Source organism: Mixophyes fleayi, chromosome 9 (assembly GCF_038048845.1).
Source record: "Mixophyes fleayi isolate aMixFle1 chromosome 9, aMixFle1.hap1, whole genome shotgun sequence".
NCBI lineage: Eukaryota > Metazoa > Chordata > Amphibia > Anura > Limnodynastidae > Mixophyes > Mixophyes fleayi.
In genome coordinates, this window is record NC_134410.1 from 25647099 (window position 1) to 25666605 (window position 19507).

At 41.7% G+C, this 19507-nt stretch overlaps 1 protein-coding gene across 3 annotated transcripts in view; it reads left to right on the top strand.

The window, feature by feature from the left end:
• Window positions 1–19507, top strand: part of SPTBN4 (spectrin beta, non-erythrocytic 4) — a 98017-nt gene that overhangs the window by 5249 nt on the left and 73261 nt on the right. For 2 of the 3 annotated variants that reach the window (XM_075187066.1, XM_075187068.1), the window contains exons 2-11: window positions 7365–7424; window positions 7650–7802; window positions 8484–8635; window positions 11365–11538; window positions 13499–13590; window positions 13655–13753; window positions 16975–17090; window positions 18671–18783; window positions 18985–19172; window positions 19366–19483. In XM_075187066.1, the coding sequence (XP_075043167.1) occupies window positions 7655–7802; window positions 8484–8635; window positions 11365–11538; window positions 13499–13590; window positions 13655–13753; window positions 16975–17090; window positions 18671–18783; window positions 18985–19172; window positions 19366–19483 (1200 nt within the window). In that variant the 5' untranslated portion in view covers window positions 7365–7424; window positions 7650–7654. The remainder of the gene's footprint in view (window positions 1–7364; window positions 7425–7649; window positions 7803–8483; window positions 8636–11364; window positions 11539–13498; window positions 13591–13654; window positions 13754–16974; window positions 17091–18670; window positions 18784–18984; window positions 19173–19365; window positions 19484–19507) is intronic. The other variant, XM_075187067.1, reaches the window with a different exon arrangement.

Consider the following 19507-nt stretch of genomic DNA (forward strand, 5'->3'; position numbering starts at 1 on the left):
TTACTCTCTCTGTATCACAATATGCCCATCTCTTACTCTCTCTATATCACAATATGCTCATCTCTTATTCTCTCCATATCACAATATGCTCATCTCTTACTCTCTCCCTATCACAATATGCTCATCTCTTACTCTCTCCCTATCACAATATGCTCATCTCTTATTCTCTCCGTATCACAATATGCTCATCTCTTACTCTCTCTGTATCACAATATGCTCATCTCTTACTCTCTCTGTATCACAATATGCTAATTTCTTACTGTCTCCCTATCACAATATGCTCATTTCTTACTTTCTCCCTATCACAATATGCTCATTTCTTACTCTTTCCATATCACAATAAGCTCATCTCTTATTCTCTGCCTATCACAATATGCTCATCTCTTACTCTCTCTGTATCACAATATGCTCATCTCTTACTCTCTTTGTATCACAATATGCTAATTTCTTACTGTCTCCCTATCACAATATGCTCATTTCTTACTGTCTCCCTATCACAATATGCTCATTTTTTACTCTCTCCATATCACAATAAGCTCAAATCTTATTCTCTCCATATCACAATATGCTCATCTCTTACTCTCTCCATATCACAATATGCTCATCTCTTATTCTCTTCCTATCACAATATGCTCATCTCTTATTCTCTCCCTATCACAATATGCTCATCTCTTACTCTCTCCCTTTCACAATATGCTCATCTCTTATTCTCTCCGTATCACAATATGCTCATCTTTTACTCTCTCTATATCGCAATATGCTCATCTCTTATTCTCTCCCTATCACAAAATGCTCATCTCTTACTCTCTCCCTTTCACAATATGCTCATCTCTTATTCTCTCCCTATCACAAAATGCTCATCTCTTACTCTCTCCCTTTCACAATATGCTCATCTCTTATTCTCTCCGTATCACAATATGCTCATCTTTTACTCTCTCTATATCGCAATATGCTCATCTCTTATTCTCTCCCTATCACAAAATGCTCATATCTTACTCTCTCCATATCACAATATGCTCATCTCTTATTATCTCCCTATCACAATATGCTAATTTCTTACTGTCTCCCTATCACAATATGCTCATCTCTTACTCTCTCCCTATCACAACATGCTCATCTATTACTCTCTCTGTATCACAATATGCCCATCTCTTACTCTCTCCCTATCACAATAGGCTCATCTCTTACTCCCTCCCTATCACAATAGGCTCATCTCTTACTCTCTCCATATCACAATATGCTCATCTCTTATTCTCTTCCTATCACAATATGCTCATCTCTTATTCTCTCCCTATCACAATATGCTCATCTCTTACTCTCTCTGTTTTACAATATGCTCATCTCTTACTCTCTCTGTATCACAATATGCTCATCTCTTACTCTCTCCCTTTCACAATATGCTCATCTCTTATTCTCTCCGTATCACAATATGCTCATCTCTTACTCTCTCTATATCGCAATATGCTCATCTCTTATTCTCTCCCTATCACAAAATGCTCATCTCTTACTCTCTCCATATCACAATATGCTCATCTCTTATTCTCTCCCTATCACAATATGCTAATTTCTTACTGTCTCCCTATCACAATATGCTCATCTCTTACTCTCTCCCTATCACAATATGCTCATCTATTACTCTCTCTGTATCACAATATGCCCATCTCTTACTCTCTCCTTATCACAATAGGCTCATCTCTTACTCCCTCCCTATCACAATAGGCTCATCTCTTACTCTCTCCCTATCACAATATCCTCACTATGAGGCTTATTTAGAGTTAGGATCGAATCCAGCTACCGGGTGCAACATTTGCAAGTGAAAAAGTCATTTTGTGTTGTAGGGGGAAAAATGTAAAATCATACTTGACAATTTTTAATTATTAAAATCCGGGAGATCCCGGTCAGGTGGGAGGGGGCGGAACGCTGTCAATTGCGTCTCTGGCTGGATCACGTAGAAATAATTTATTGTAGAAATGTATTTCAATTAGTGGCGCAGGCGCCAATTTATATAATTGTAAATGTACTGATTTTTGATACAATAGGCAAATTTTGGAGGAAATTTGATTTGTAACTTCTGAGACAGTATGTCATGATTTGGTTTTGTAACATTTCTAGAGGAAATCCTCATTAATTAATGCTAATTAGACATCTTTCATCTGAAGGTCAACACTGGTTTAGCCTGAAAACTCAGTGTTTCTTTCCTGTGAGGCCTTTTGTCCTGTGTGTTAGTTCCAAGTCTGTAGAAAATGTCACATCCTAATGTTAAATTATCTGACCCAATATCAGATATTTTGGGGCCTGGTCGGAAAAGGCGGCTGGTTTACCCTCTGCTAGGCTGTGTCCAAAACTGTATAAAAAAGCACTGTTTGACCATGTAATCATTATGCCAGCTGTACTTTCTGGATATCACTGGTACCTCAGACTAGTGTAACTGTCCTCAGGACTTCCTGAGCTAATAGTCATCACTGCTTAAGGAACCCACTTTGATGCCTACTTACCTGCTGTAATTCCTGTGTTCTACAGATTAGCCCAATCTAATCATCCGGCTGTTCTGAGGTTGGGACCCTACATCTAGTGCCAACGCTCTGCCCACTACCCTGCAGCTCTGGCCAGGGGGAACCAACCACAGCAACCCTGATCTGAAGGCAAGAGGTCAGAGGTACCAGCCCAGGTGTACCAGCAAGGGGGTACACTAGCAGTGAGAGTTATCCACAAAGGCGCGGTTCTAGGTGCCACTAAGGAGCCTAGTGGTGGCAGCAGCACTACTGCGGTTAGAGGGCGCATTTGGGATAAAGAAAAGGGGACAGTGGCAAGAGAAGCCCAGCCGATCCCCAGCAACAACAGACAGGGTGGCATATGAGGTCCATGCTGTCACAGCGTTATTTATGCCCCGCCATCATGATGAAACCGTCATTTTGTCGCAGGCCAAAATTGTGCAATTTGCTGCAAATTGTGTCATTAGGGCTCCCATCCTGCCCACTTCATTAGGAAGTGGACAGTATGCGGGAGAATTGTCTGCTCTTCCATCTTACCTGGATATTCGGGAGTCTCCCAGACATTCCGGGAGAGTTGGCAAGCATGTGTAAAATGCATAACCTGGGTGGGGTGCGTCCTAATCCTACTAAAATGCAGTGTAAGAATAGAGCTGGCCAGTATTTGTGTGCAGCATGCAGTATTTGCCTTGCATGCAAAATTCCTTTCCTTTGCACCACTTATAGTACAGCATGGTTAACCTGGGCAGAATATGTGCCAAACTCTAATTTAGCTCCTTTAGCATAATACCTGTTCATCTCTTATCCTCTCTATAGCACAATGTACTCATCATTGTCCTCTCTATAGCACTCTGGGTATGATGCAGAGTTAGACGTATGTCTGCTTGCATAGTATGTACACAAGCAGAGATGTACACAACTGTCATTTGTGTCTCCTGATAACTGGAGAGGTGAAACGGGGGAGGCTTGGGGCGGTCTGATGTAGGTCGAGAAGGAAAATGATATCTGCTGTATTATATCCACCCTAATAGAGAATGTGTTTTTCCCTATGAAAACAAATGTTGACAAGCTTTTCTTGTACTTATGATGTATGTGTTTGTATGTGTATGTGTGCCTGATGTACACCTGGTGTATGTGCTGCAGGTGCAGAGATGCCACCACTCAGCATACGGGGGTAAATGTGCTATTTTTATAGCCGGCTTTTTTGTGTGCAAATTACGCCGAGTGTCCAAATCCGCATCAGGCTCAATGTGTTCATCTCTTATCCTCTCTTATCACAATGTGCTTAGCTAGTACCTTTTCCATATCACAATATTCTCATCTCTTCTCTCGATTTCACAGTATGCTTACTTCTTAATATCTACATATCACAATATGCTTATTTCTTATCCTACCCATATCACAATATGCTCTTCTCTTATCCTATACATAACACAGTATTCTCTTCTCTTATCCTATACATAACACAGTATGCTCTTCTCTTATCCTATACATATTATTATTATCGTTTACTTGTAGGGCGCCACAAGGTTTCCGCAGCGCAGCACACAGTACAAACAATAGACTATACAGTAGACTATACAGGGTAGAACAGTACAGAACAATAAACACACAGTACCAGTACTTCAGAAACTCCGGGAGGGCAGATACAGTAGAGACGGAGCAGAAGAACAGGTATGGAGACTGGAGGGAAGAGGACCCTGCTCATTCGAGCTTACATCCTAAGGGAGGGTAAACAAAGTCAGGCATAAAAGGGAGCCAGTGAATCAAAGGGGAGAGAGAAGAGGGGTCAAGGGAGGATGAGCAGAAGAGATGAGAGGTTAAATGGATGGTTGGTAGGCCTTAAGGAACAGGTGAGTTGTAAGTGCCCATTTGAAGGAGCACAGATTGGGAGAGAGACGGATGGAGCGAGGGAGGTCGTTCCAGTGAAGGGGGGCAGCACAAATCACAGTATGCTCTTCTCTTATCCTATACATATCACAGTATGCTTTTCTCTTATCCTATACATAACACAGTATGCTCTTCTCTTATCCTGTACATATCACAGTATGCTTTTCTCTTATCCTATACATAACACAGTATGCTCTTCTCTTATCCTGTACATATCACAGTATGCTCTTCTCTTATTCTATACATAACATAGTATGCTCTTCTTTTATCCTATACATATCACAATATGCTCCTCTCTTATCCTATACATAACACAGTATGCTCTTCTCTTATCCTGTACATATCACAGTATGCTCTTCTCTTATCCTATACATATCACAGTATGCTCTTCTCTTATCCTATACATAACACAGTATGCTCTTCTCTTATCCTATACATATCACAGTATGCTCTTCTCTTATCCTATACATATCACAGTATGCTCTTCTTTTATCCTATACATAACACAGTATGCTCTTCTCTTATCCTATACATATCACAGTATGCTCTTCTCTTATCCTATACATATCACGGTATGCTCTTCTCTTATCCTATACATAACACAGTATGCTCTTCTCTTATCCTACCCATATCACAGTATGCTCTTCTCTTATCCTACCCATATCACAGTATGCTCTTCTCTTATCCTATACATATCACAGTATGCTTTTCTCTTATCCTGTACATATCACAGTATGCTCTTCACTTATCCTATACATATCACAATAGGCTCTTCACTTATCCTATACATATCACAGTATGCTCTTATTTTATCCTATACATAACACAGTATGCTCTTCTCTTATCCTACTCATATCACAGTATGCTCTTCTCTTATCCTGTACATAGCACAGTATGCTCTTCTCTTATCCTGTACATATCACAGTATGCTCTTCTCTTATCCTGTACATAGCACAGTATGCTCTTCTCTTATCCTATACATATCACAATATGCTCTTCTCTTATCCTATACATATCACAGTATGCTCTTCTCTTATCCTATACATATCACAGTATGCTCTTCTCTTATCCTATACATAACACAGTATGCTCTTCTCTTATCCTATACATATCACAGTATGCTCTTCTCTTATCATATACATATCACAGTATGCTCTTCTCTTATCCTACCCATATCACAGTATGCTCTTCTCTTATCCTATACATATCTCAGTATGCTTTTCTCTTATCCTGTACATATCACAGTATGCTCTTCACTTATCCTGTACATAGCACAGTATGCTCTTCTCTTATCCTGTACATATCACAGTATGCTCTTCTCTTATCCTATACATAACACAGTATGCTCTTCTCTTATCCTATACATATCACAGTATGCTCTTCTCTTATCCTATACATATCACAGTATGCTCTTCTCTTATCCTATGCATAACACGGTATGCTCTTCTCTTATCCTACCCATGTCACAGTATGCTCTTCTCTTATCCTATACATATCACAGTATGCTTTTCTCTTATCCTGTACATATCACAGTATGCTCTTCACTTATCCTATACATATCACAATATGCTCTTCACTTATCCTATACATATTACAGTATGCTCTTATTTTATCCTATATATAACACAGTATGCTCTTCTCTTATCCTACTCATATCACAGTATGCTCTTCTCTTATCCTGTACATAGCACAGTATGCTCTTCTCTTATCCTGTACATATCACAGTATGCACTTCTCTTATCCTGTACATAGCACAGTATGCTCTTCTCTTGTCCTATACATATCACAATATGCTCTTCTCTTATCCTATACATATCACAGTATGCTCTTCTCTTATCTTATATATATCACAGTATGCTCTTCTCTTATCCTATACATAACACAGTATGCTCTTCTCTTATCCTATACATATCACAGTATGCTCTTCTCTTATCCTATACATATCACAGTATGCTCTTCTCTTATCCTATACATATCACAGTATGCTCTTCTCTTATCCTACCCATATCACAGTATGCTCTTCTCTTATCCTATACATATCACAGTATGCCTTGCTCTTATCCTGTACATATCACAGTATGCTCTTCACTTATCCTGTACATAGCACAGTATGCTCTTCTCTTATCCTGTACATAGCACAGTATGCTCTTCTCTTATCCTATACATAACACAGTATGCTCTTCTCTTATCCTATACATATCACAGTATGCTCTTCTCTTATCCTATACATATCACAGTATGCTCTTCTCTTATCCTATACATAACACAGTATGCTCTTCTCTTATCCTACCCATATCACAGTATGCTCTTCTTTTATCCTATACATATCACAGTATGCTTTTCTCTTATCCTGTACATATCACAGTATGCTCTTCACTTATCCTATACATATCACAATATGCTCTTCACTTATCCTATACATATCACAATATGCTCTTATTTTATCCTATACATATCACAGTATGTTCTTCTCTTATCCTATACGTATCACAGTATGCTCTTCTCTTATCCTATACATATCACAGTATGCTCTTCTCTTATCCTACTCATATCACAGTATGCTCTTCTCTTATCCTGTACATAGCACAGTATGCTCTTCTCTTATCCTACTCATATCACAGTATGCTCTTCTCTTATCCTGTACATAGCACAGTATGCTCTTCTCTTATCCTGTACATATCACAGTATGCTCTTCTCTTATCCTATACATATCACAGTATGCTCTTCTTTTATCCTATACATAACACAGTATGCTTTTCTCTTATCCTATACATAACACAGTATGCTCTTCTCTTATCCTGTACATATCACAGTGCTCCTCTCTTGTCTCCCATCTCACATCACACACATAACTTGTCCCCAAATCAGCCACTATGCTCCTCTTTTGTCCCCTCCAGCAGACCATAACAGTTTAGATTTCACAGTTGTGTGCAGCCTAGTGATTGCAGTCAGTGCTATGCTTAATATTTTTCTGTTTGTTTTCAGAGAGTGCATAAAGACTGGATATGATTATATGGAGCAATTAAACATCTAAGAAGAAGAGAGGTAAGGACGTTGTTATACATTAGGAGAGGAAATGTCAGCAGTTTGAACATCTTTGGATGAATTAGATGATATCTGATGGATACAAGGTAACTCAGTGGTGATATTTTGTACAGACATGAGGATAGTGTGAGCTTGTCGATATGTGATATGTGACTATTACAGGCTACGGACTGTAATGGGAAGATATTTACCCTAATTTCCAATCTTTCATTTTTCCCCGGATAGTGGTGATGGCGAATGTGAGCCCAGAGCTGGACAACATGGAGGTACAGAACTCCCCAAATAACAACAATCGCTGGGATCAGGCTGATCATGCCTGGGATGAACCCACATCCTCTGGAAAACTGTTTGAGTGTTCCCGGATTAAAGCTCTGGCTGGTAGGCGTTCACGTCATCTCTCCAGCTCATGGCACGGTTTATCTCATCTCGTATCGATTCCAGAGGTTAGAGATGAGGTAGAACACATCAGATGAAAGGTAGCAAGGAGAAGACACATTGATAGGCCTTCATTTACAATATTACCCCTTTCACTAACTGTTGTTGTGTTATATAGATATATAAGTATATTTCTCTGCATCCTGTGAAACCTTAAAATGCGTCAGTGATATGTGATGCACTAAACCTCCAACTATTTGCTATATCTCTATCCAGTTCAGCGAAGGAATGACTGGTTACGTGCAGAGGATGTGATACTATCGGGTCCGTCTAGGACCCCAGACCATTTTATTGTGACTGGTGCTGCTCTCGTCTGGGCTGTACAGACTTCCATTAACATCCCTGTTACATGACTAGAGGTCCACTAAAGAGCGAAGCTCTGGGCCAGTCCTTCGTTATATAAGGCATTGCTGTATATATACCATATACGACATAGAGAGGGTAAGCCTACACCCCAAGCCTCCCTCCCCCAACTTACATTAAAGGCCTGAAAGCTTTAGTTATTAATTGCAAAAGTAATTTAGCTAATTCATTAGGAGAGATGCTTTCTTATGTATAATTAACATAGCCATATGTTATAAAGGGGTTGAATCACACAGAATCTCACCCAATTTTATTCCCAAGATGAACGCGACGCTGTTCAGAAGAAAACCTTCACCAAGTGGATGAATTCTCACCTCTCCAAAGTTCCGTGTCGGGTGAATGATCTGTACAGTGACCTGCGCGACGGTTATATCATTACCAAACTGCTGGAGGTGCTATCCGGAGAGCAGCTGGTAGGAACCGAGACCACTACTTTGTGCATGGGAAATATACTAGCGTTAGTGTAACTGCTCCTATATTCATGTGATGTGCTGAGTGTGCTTAATATAATGACATGCAGTTTCTATCTCCAGCCTAACCTACATGATGGGAGTGGTGTTGAGTTCGAAGGTCAGGAGCTGAGTGGGGTTTCCACATTGATATTGAGTATCAGTCTTTAACCTAACCTTCATGATGCTGGAGGTAGTAGGTCCGGAGGTCAGGAGCTCAGTGGAGTTTCTACATTGACATTAAGTATCAGTTTCCAATATAATCTTCATGATGGGGGAGATAGTGGGGGTCTAATGTCAGGAGCTCAGAGGGGTTTCTAGAGTGATAGAGAATACCTATTCCCAAACTAAACCTCATGATTGCAGTGGTGGCGAGTACTAAGGTCAGCAGCTGAGTGTGATTGATACCATGCATTAAGTATCTAATCTACAGTCCCCAAAGAGCAAGTAAAGCAGCTATTTGCAATTAATACATTTCAAAGGCGGTGTATTACTGGGCTGAATACATGGTGGGCCTGGTTCATCAAGGCATGCACACTGAGCGTTGTAAAACAAACACGTAAATCGACTCTGCGTACTCCCGAATTCATCAAGGAACTGATCTGAAGATACGGCGCTAATGAATACAGGTGAAGGTCTGCTGTGTTCTACTACACTGCGGTATACTGTGAAAGCCTATGGGGATTATAAATTCGCAAAAGAAAGCACAGAAAAAAAAAAATAAAAAAAAAAAAAAAAATATATATATATATATATATATATATATATATATATATATAATCAATATCACCAGTTAATAATAAAGGCATTAATGATAAAACAGTAAAAATTAAATATTTTTTTACCCCTATGAAATGCATTTATTAGGAACTTAAATTACATTTTTACAGTTGCTTCTGTTTGCAAACACATGTTATAGCATGCATACGAGACATCACTACTGATCAGGATGACAGTAGCTGGAGCAAGGCATACGGCAGAAAAACATGTAACTTTGCGATACCCAGAGCTTGATTCAGACGTGGCTGCGTGCGCTTGAGTTTGGCACACCCTTGCTGTAAGTTAACTGTAGCAGAACGTCCCTTCCCCACCCTGTTCACTCCCCAAAATTGTAGGCTGTAGTCAGTGTGCTTTGCGCTTGAAGACGGAGTAGACAGGGCTGCGTTAACTGGCATATGGCCTGGTTCTGGGCATGCGCAGAGTGATTTTGCACACGATACGCTCAAAATCAGCAGATACGTGCCTTAATAACTCAGGCAGATTGCCATGTTAGGAAGCAGGTGCTTGATAGCCTTCCAGAGATGTTGTGCAGAAACGCACTGTGTGTATTGGTGGATTCATATAAGGGGGCAGGGCTAGTGATGTCACAGTCACTCAGATGACTGCATTCTCAGCTTTTTTACCTATCAGGACACTGTACTAAAATGTGGGGTGTCCCTGCATTGTAGGGAGGAGGTCATATTTTGCTTTTTAACAAATTTTCAGTGGGACATCAACTTAGTACTGAATAATGTATTTTTACCTTCATAGTTCATATCCAGAATTACAACTTTGGGGACTTGGTGGTCTTTTAGCCTTCATGATGAAGCTGGTAGGGGGTTCTAAGATCAACAATTGAGTATGGTTAATAAAGCAACATTGAATATCCTTCCTAACCTTCTCGGCAAGATAGGCAGCCGACTTTAAGGTCAGGAAAGTGGTTTATACAGTGACACTGAGTATTATATCTCTAGTCTAGTCTGCATGATGATAGAGGTAGTGGGATTTAAGCTCAGAAGCTGAGTGTGGTTTATATAGGAAGAGTGGTGCCATACAGGCACTTTTCCAGCAGCATACACTTTTCCAGCAGCAAAAACACTAGTGTTCATAGCATGTGATCAGTTACGTGGTGACAGGCTGAAGTGAAGGGAACTATTTGCACAGGAACAAGATCTGAGGATGCGGTGTGTAATCTTTTCTGAGTGTAATCGTCCCCGTGTGTCAGGGGAAGAGCATTGCATTGTCACTTCTAGTTGGAAAAACGCTTGTGTTCAAAGTGCATGTCTGACACTATCCTAAAATAAAGTACCCATCTGCAGCCTAACCCTTTTACGATGAGGTTTCTAACTTGTATCTGGTTTATAACATGATATCAAATATCTGTCTTAAGCCTAATCTACATGATGGGAGTGGTAGTGGCTTCTCAGGGCAGTGATCTCCAATCTAACCTTTATGACGAGAGAGCTGGTGGGTTCTGAGTTCAGGAGCCGAGTGTGGACTCTACACTGAGCGTCTATCTCCACCCTAACCTTTATATTGGGGCAGGTAGCGGGGTCTTTGGTCAGGAGCTGAGTGTGGACTCTACACTGAGCGTCTATCTCCACCCTAACCTTCATAATGGGGCAGGTAGCGGGGTCTTAGGTCAGGAGCTGAGTGTGGACTCTACACTGAGCGTCTATTTCCACCCTAACCTTTATATTGGGGCAGGTAGCGGGGTTTTAGGTCAGGAGCTGAGTGTGGACTCTACACTGAGCATCTATCTCCACCCTAACCTATATATTGGGGCAGGTAGCGGGGTCTTAGGTCAGGAGCTGAGTGTGGACTCTACACTGAGCGTCTATCTCCACCCTAACCTTCATAATGGGGTAGGTAGTGGGTTCTTAGATCAGGAACTGAGTGTAGGTTTTACAGTGACATCAAGCATCTGTCTCTAGCCTAAACCAACAAGAGGCCGCATGAGAATTCACTCTCTGGAGAACGTGGACAAAGCCCTCCAGTTTCTTAAGGAGCAGCGAGTCCATCTAGAGAACGTGGGCTCACATGATATAGTGGATGGAAATCACCGGCTGACCCTGGGCCTCGTCTGGACCATTATCCTCAGATTCCAGGTATTCTACACCCTCCATCGATCTTAAATAGACACATAGAAATACATAGAAATGAATGAGAACCTTGTTACTATATGTGTAGAGAGACAAGACACTGTTATATATGAAACATGAATACTACAGAGATAAATATTTATAATGACTGATTAGTTATACTAATTCAGCCCAGCATGCTGTCTCTGTCACCGTGTGCGTGATTTCTCTTTGTTTAGTCGTTGTTCACTTACTCTAACGTAATCCAGGGTATGGAATATTTGTTCTTGGGTAGTCTCTATATTCTGGTCTCTAAAATGTAAGTGAGTGCAAATAAATATATATATATATATAGATAGATAGATAGATAGAGATATGTAAATGAAAAAGATAGGCTGTCCACTTACCTCCAGTGATCCAGGTAGGGCCATCTATAGCAGAGTGCTCCACGAGCCCCCTGGCATCCTCCTTCAAGATGGGTCAAGTGTCTGGCTTACACAGTGTTGTAGCAAGAAGCCTTGGCCCCTGGAGAGAGTATCTACTAAGGTGCACCCTACTGTGGCCAGTGAATCAAAGGGGCGTGGCATGTGGAACAAAGGGGGCGTGGTCAGTGAAACAACGGAGTGTGCATAGTGCTTTAATGCTCGCCCTTCCTCCAACCCCCTCCCTCTCTCACACTCATAATGATGAGAAGGAAGAGGTTTATTGATGGTGGTGATGAGTTTAACTCATAATCAACTTCAAATGAACCCGCCATCATTGTCATTAACCCCCATCAACATAATCAACCCCTGCAGCCTCGTAATGATTAACCTCCATCCTAATTAGTCTCCATTAGTATCATCATTGACCTCACATCATCATAATCAACCCCCCTCGTCCCTTACATTAATGCTGGGCAGTCACCATGCATCCTTCTCCTTGTGGTCATCTGTCTCTTTCCGAGCTGTCTGTCTCTGAGGTCCCATCTGGTTCACTCGCAGGCTGCAGCACCCATTCCCCAGCCTCCAGCTAAGTCACAGACAGAGGGGCACCTAGTCAGCCTGCTGGCACTGCCACTCTGCACTCATGGAAGGAACAGGGAGTGTGGATACTTGTCAGCCCAGGTCTCTCCGGCTCTGAGCACAACCGTACTGTACAAAGAGGCACCCCCCCACAGAGGGCACAGCACAAGGGGCATAATCCCCAAGGATTAAAGAGCTGAGTGTGGCTCTGAGCAATGGGAAACCGATCGTCCCAAGTGTGCGATTCATCACTATATGTATGTGTGTGTATGTTACAGTACATTGCGACTATTGGCAGAATTACAACTTGTCTTAATATTATTAGCCTGATAATGTCATCTTCTGACAGTAGCAATATACACATATACTGGAATTCATCCTCCCCACCACCCTCCCTTATAGTTAATTTCCCAGCAACCACCCTCCCATGTACTAATCCGCCGCCATCGCCCACCTTGTAATTCATCCTTTCCCTTTCTATTATTTAGCCCATATACAAGCTGCAGGCAGAGGATTGATTGTCCCTGGTATCACACATCTTGCTGCTTCTCTGGATCATTAATAGGCTTTGAACATGTGTAGTACAGTATTGATAACACCAGGGTGCGCTATTCACAGCTAATCAGTGACGCCGAGCAGCTGCATTGTGTGTGATATCCAGGATGAGCATAACTTGAGGTTGGACAAATTAAATAAGCGAGGGTCAGGGCAGGAGGCACTTAGAGTGTTTGCCTACCATTGGGAGATGTAGGCTGTTATTTCATGCCCTGCTAATATTACTATGAAACACTGGAATTTAATAATGTACAATGCAGCTTAGGAACAGACTATCTTTTTGTATCCTAGTAAGTTAGATGATTACCCATTGTTCATGCTTCCCGCGTGTCCGTATACATGTGATTCTGGGGTTTATCTGATCCCCTACATTAGCACATTGTCCGCTCTGTACCCATCTGTAATGGGGATGTGTCACCTCCTGGCAGATCCAAGTTATCAAGATAGAAACCGAGGATAATCGTGAGACGAGGTCAGCAAAGGACGCCCTCCTCCTCTGGTGCCAGATGAAGACGGCGGGGTGAGTTTTGAGCATTTAATTGTATATGAGAAGGGAACCGGTAAGTGGACTTATATAAATGTAGCACTCTGTGTGCTTCCAGCTATCCGGAGGTCAACATCCAGAACTTTACTACAAGCTGGAGAGATGGCCTGGCCTTCAGCGCGCTCATCCACAGACACAGGTACCGTGCGGCAAGTGATGACATCATTGTGCGTTAACTGTTAGGTTCAGATAGAGAGAACCATCTCATAGTAACTACAGTCCTGGCCAAAAGTTTTGAGAATGACACAAGTATTGCTTTTCACAAAGTTTGCTGCTTCAGTGTTTTTAGACCTTTTTGTCAGATGTCGCTATGGTATACTGAAATAAAATTACAAACATTACATAAGTGTCAAAGGCTTTTATTGACAATTACATTACGTTTAGGCAAAGAGTCAATATTTGCAGTGTTCACCCTTCTTTTTGAAGACCTCTGTAATTCGCCCTGTCATGCTGTCAATCAACTTCTGGGCCACATACTGACTGGTGGCCGCCCATTCTTGTCTAATCAATGCTTGAAGTTTGTCAGAATTAGTGGATTTTTGTTTGTCCACCCGCCTCTTGAGGATTGACCACAAGTTCTCAATGGGATTAGCGTCTGGCCATGGAGCCAAAATTTCAATGTTTTTATCCCCAAGCCACATAGTTATTACTTTTGCCTTATGGCAAGGTGCTCCATCATGCTGGAAAAGGCATTGTTCATCACCAAACTGTTCTTGGATGGTTGGGAGAAGTTGCTCTTGGAGGATATTTTGGTTCCATTCTATATTCATGGCTGTGTTCTCAGGCAAAATTGTGAGTGATGATTGAACAGGAAAATGAGAGTATGCGCTTCCTTGACCTAGGTGTATATTGCTGCCAACGGGAGTAGTGGAGGGGCTCTTCCCAGTCCCCAAATGGTGGTGATAGAAATACAGACTCCCAGGTGCAGGTAACGGAAGTGTGAGTGCGATTAGGTATGTTGAGGTAGATAGGTCAATTTGAAATGTAAAAAGGAGATGCAGTGTAAGTGTGCAGAGACTTGTATTTATTAAATCATCATCATCATCATCATTTATTTATATAGCGCCACTAATTCCGCAGCGCTGTGCAGAGAACTCATTCACATAAGTCCCTGCCCCATTGGAGCTTACAGTCTAAATTCCCTAACACACACACACACACACACACACACACAGAGACAGACACAGAGACAGACAGACATTATTAAATGCAAAATGATGAACAATAACACCAGTGCACTGGATATAGAAGCAAATACAAGAGAGTCCAAAGTGACAAATGCAGTCCTGGGTATAGTAAAAGTCCAAACAAATGCCAAACTAGCAACTTGTAGATGGGATCATGTATCGCTGGCTTAAAAATAATGTGAAGTTCATATACACTTAATGGACGGCCCTGCAGTCTAGGGTGTCTATATGGAGTGGGGAAAAGCGTGTTGGTAATAAGTTGCAAATACCGGGTACATGTTTCTGGAGCACCCGTGTATAGAGGAATCTCACCTGTGGTGAGAGTAGGTTGGCTTGTAAAAGTTCAAGACGGGGCTGTCTGTAGGACTAACCTTTGTTAGGATGTCTTCACCTCACTGTGCCTGCAGATGCACTCACACCTGCCTGCTGCCATTCCTGAGCAAGCTCTGCACTGAAGGTGCCCCGATCCCGCAGCTGAATCAACTTTATGAGACGGTCCTGGCGTTTGCTGGATGTTTTCTCCCTGAAGTTCTTGATGATCTGATAAATGGTTGATTCAGGTGCAATCTTACTAGCAGCAATATCCTTGCCTGTGAAGCCCTTTTTCTGTAAAGCAATGATGACTGCACGTGTCTCCTTGCAGATAACCATGGTTAACAGAAGAAGAACAATGGTTTTAAGCTCCACCCTCTTGTCAAAGCTTCCAGTCTGTTATTCTAACTGAATCAGAATGACAGAGTGATCTCCAGTCTTGTCCTTGTCCACACACTCACCTGTGTTAACGAGAGAATCACTGACCTGATGTCAGCTGGTCCTTTTGTGGCAGGGCTGAAATGCAGTGGAAATTTTGTTTTGGGGATAAAGTTCATTGTCATGTCAAAGAGGAACTTAGAAATTAATTGCAATTCATCTGATCACTCATCATGACATTCTGGAGTATATGCAAATTGCCATCATAAAAACTGAGGCAGCAGACTTTGTGAAAAATAATATTTGTGTCATTCTCAAAACTGTATGTTATACTGGCAATGTGAATGACAAGTATACCTTCCAACATCCTGGCCTCATATAATGTCCTCCCTGTAAACCACTATAGTGGATACATCATATAATGTGTAGGTAATAATTTATTTAGGATGAAAAATATTCAACTTTGCATCATATTTAATTGGAAACAATACAGTAGCTTGAACCCTATTTTTCTTTCCTCCTTCGCCTCCTTTTTGTTATGTTGTATAGATGCTCAGAGTAGCCAGGAGAGATCACTACCACAGTGTAAATGTTTGAAGGGTAGGCGTACACAAAGTGGAAGCAGCAGTGAACCAACCACTTTCATTAGAACGCAGCCTAATTTACCAGGAACCAGTGACGTCACTAAGCCAAAAAAAAACATCCACGTCCCCCATATTTAATCTGGGCAACCATTTGAGTCACGCGTGAATATGTAAAGCATTAATTAAATCGCCTTTATAGTTGTTAGCTATTTATTCTTGTCCTCACTCTCAACTTTTTGCAGCCCCCCCTCGAACGGTTCCAAGCAGGACTGTTTTAAAAAGTGGACAAAGGGGGCATTTTTCCAAGGTCACCAGGGGTGGGTATCCACCTAGGACTTCCTAGTTATGGAGCTTGAATAGAAAAGGCCCTAGCACCGCTTCTGTCTCAACCCCTGGGTGTACTTGTAGGAGAAAAGACCATGGGGTAAATGTATCATAGTCCGGTTATTGCATCCCGCGCGAGATTTAAAGCCGCTTTAAATTTTAGCTGTCATCTCGTCGATCTCGCGCGGGATGCAATAACCGGACTATGATACATTTACCCCCATGTTTTTTAAGTCAGTTGCTTGGCTAAGGTGATCCTAAGATCTCCCGTGCAATATTAAGGGCAGTCTAGTACAAGGAGGATGCGATTATCTTCCACTGTGTTTAGTAACAGGTAGATGGCCGGAATACACTGTCAAAACAAGATTTTTATGACCATAATGTGCCATAAAGTTTAAAGGGACAAATCATGGAAATCGTTATGAAAACAATACAGGTGTCAGATTTAAGTCTGGTTAGATGTGGTTCTGGATAGTATTACTTGTGATATACCACCCAAAACTGAATTTCCAGCTTCAGGTGGAATTTTTCTTTAATGTTTGTATGCTATTAATCACCTTTATTTATATGTTTAGACCGGATATTATTGACTTCAGCAAACTGACTAAGTCGAACGCAGCGTATAATCTACAGCAAGCGTTTAATACAGCTGAACAACAGCTCGGTCTGATCAAACTGCTGGACCCTGAAGGTGAGTGTCTATGAAGTATCAAAGTACAGGACTATTAAAGTTGAGTGTCTATTATAACATTAAATTGCTGAAATTCAATGAAGTCCACACACAGGCTGATCCTGCCACCCCTGAGTGGCTAAATTGGTCAAGATCAGGACATTTGGCTGTTGGGACGAGCGCCAGTATCTGCAGCCTCTCAGCGGTGTTGGCTGACCACACACACAGGATAATAGCAGTCGTTTTCTGACCACATTTTTCACCACATCTGATAATAAAGTCGATTTCCATGGGTTTATTATGTGGCAGCACAATAGCTGCTATGATATCACACCGTAAGTGTCAGTGTATGTGGGAACATCAGACTGCAGAACATTGAGGGCGACTGTCTTTTAGAACTTTAAACTGCTGGACTCTGTGTGTCTTGAAAATTGTCAGGATGTAAAACTATTGTCCAATTCCCATTAAGCAGTCTGCATTATTATTCAGTGTAACTATAGGATGTAAAAATAAAAGAATTGAATGACTTTGGCATTATTCCCCTGGGTCTCAAGTCTGGCTGGACATTGAGTCTGCTCTTCTTCCATCATCATGGACATCAGCTATCATGTGGCTGCCAAGTTGTCGCCGGCCTCCAGAACTCGCTCCCACCCAGTGATTACCTTATCTCTGGCAATGTGGTCATGCTGTGATAGACTGTATGCTCTAGTTCCCGACCCATCTCCCCTTATACCACTTATTCCCTTATACTATATGCCATTTATCCCCAGGACTCACTCCCAATATTTTCCTTCACTGGATTAGGACTATTATTATATATCTCAATGATTTAATCGATGTGGGAATTTTTACAACATCCACAAATCTTCAAGAATCCCATAATCTGCCTTTTTCTGCCTTCCATCAATATCCACAAATAAGACATTTTTGTTTAAACTTCTGCTGCTAGTTTTTTCTAGACCCCTCACCTGCCTAGAGGCCAATGGCAGACCCCCCGCCCCCCTCCAGCAGCACTTCACATGACTTTAAAATGCGGGCAAGAGATCCGTTCGAAGTGAAAGAGGGGGCGGGGCCAACCTGGGCTCCCCAATCGTAGTGTAGGATGGTCGTGCTTATACCAAATAGCCCCCCGACCCTTGGTCCGCCTCTGCCAGAGGCCATGTATCAGATTTCTATCATTCAATCTTAATGTAAGCCTAAAAAACCCTCACAAGTCTTACTAGGACAAGAACTGAAACGAGGTCTTTAATGCAGAGTATTGGTCATCTATATGAATAAGAGCTGCAAGATCTGCTATTACCGCTGGCCCATATAACAAGCTCCCTCATACTGCAGTTATATATTGATCTGTGAAACCGTATACTATCCTGCGACATTATATTCAGCCCTGTGATTCCCTGTTCTTCTACGCCATTATTTACAGCCACATCTTATATACAGCCATATTATATATTATATATATCCTTTTACATTATGCTGATACAAGGTAACGACCAGAGCGAGATTATTGCAGTTTTAACATATGACAGATAAAAAGAGAGTTTAAAAAAAAAATGGAGCCCTTACAGTTTCATTGACAGCTTCTGTTTCTTTTCTTCTAGATGTCAACATGGAGAATCCAGACGAGAAGTCCATCATCACGTACGTTGTGTCATTTTATCACTACTTCTCCAAGATGAAGGCTCTGGCTGTCGAAGGCAAGCGCATTGGAAAGGTGACGTATATCCTTTAACAAGTGTTTACATACTCACAGTCCACAGTGTGATGCTGGTTACTTGTGTACACGTACATGATGGTACTCCCACCACTGGAAGTACCACAGTTATGACAATCTCATTAGTCTAGATTCCGTTTACATGCTTTGCTCACTTCCTATTGGCTGTTTAATGTCCCAGTGACCAATCATTGTCTGCAGGTGCTGGACCAGGCCATTGAGACTGAGAAGGACGTTAACAGATATGAGGACTTAGCGTCAGAACTTCTAGAGTGGATTGAGAGAACCATATCGATCATCACAAACCAGAAATTCGCCAATTCCTTGCTGGGCGTCCAGCAGCAGCTCCAGGCTTTCACCACCTACTGCACCACGGAGAAGCCATGCAAGTGAGTGTGAGACTCCCATCCTCCTGCACTACGGTCTTGTGCTTTCTGTACATGGAGCACAAGATGGGGGATAAAGCACCATCTGACATTACGGTTTATTTTGCCCCTCTCACTGGTACAGGGGGCCTGAGCCAGCGCTGCCCGTGTTATGGGAATTACAGGCTGATTGCCTGCACTGTTTGCTTTTTTGTAGGTTTCAGGAGAAAGGGAATTTGGAGGTTCTTCTCTTCACCATTCAGAGCAAGATGAGGGAAGAGAAACGCAAACTGTACGTCCCTAAAGAGGGGAACAATATCTCCGATATTAACAAGGTGAGTCATGTATATAACTGAGAA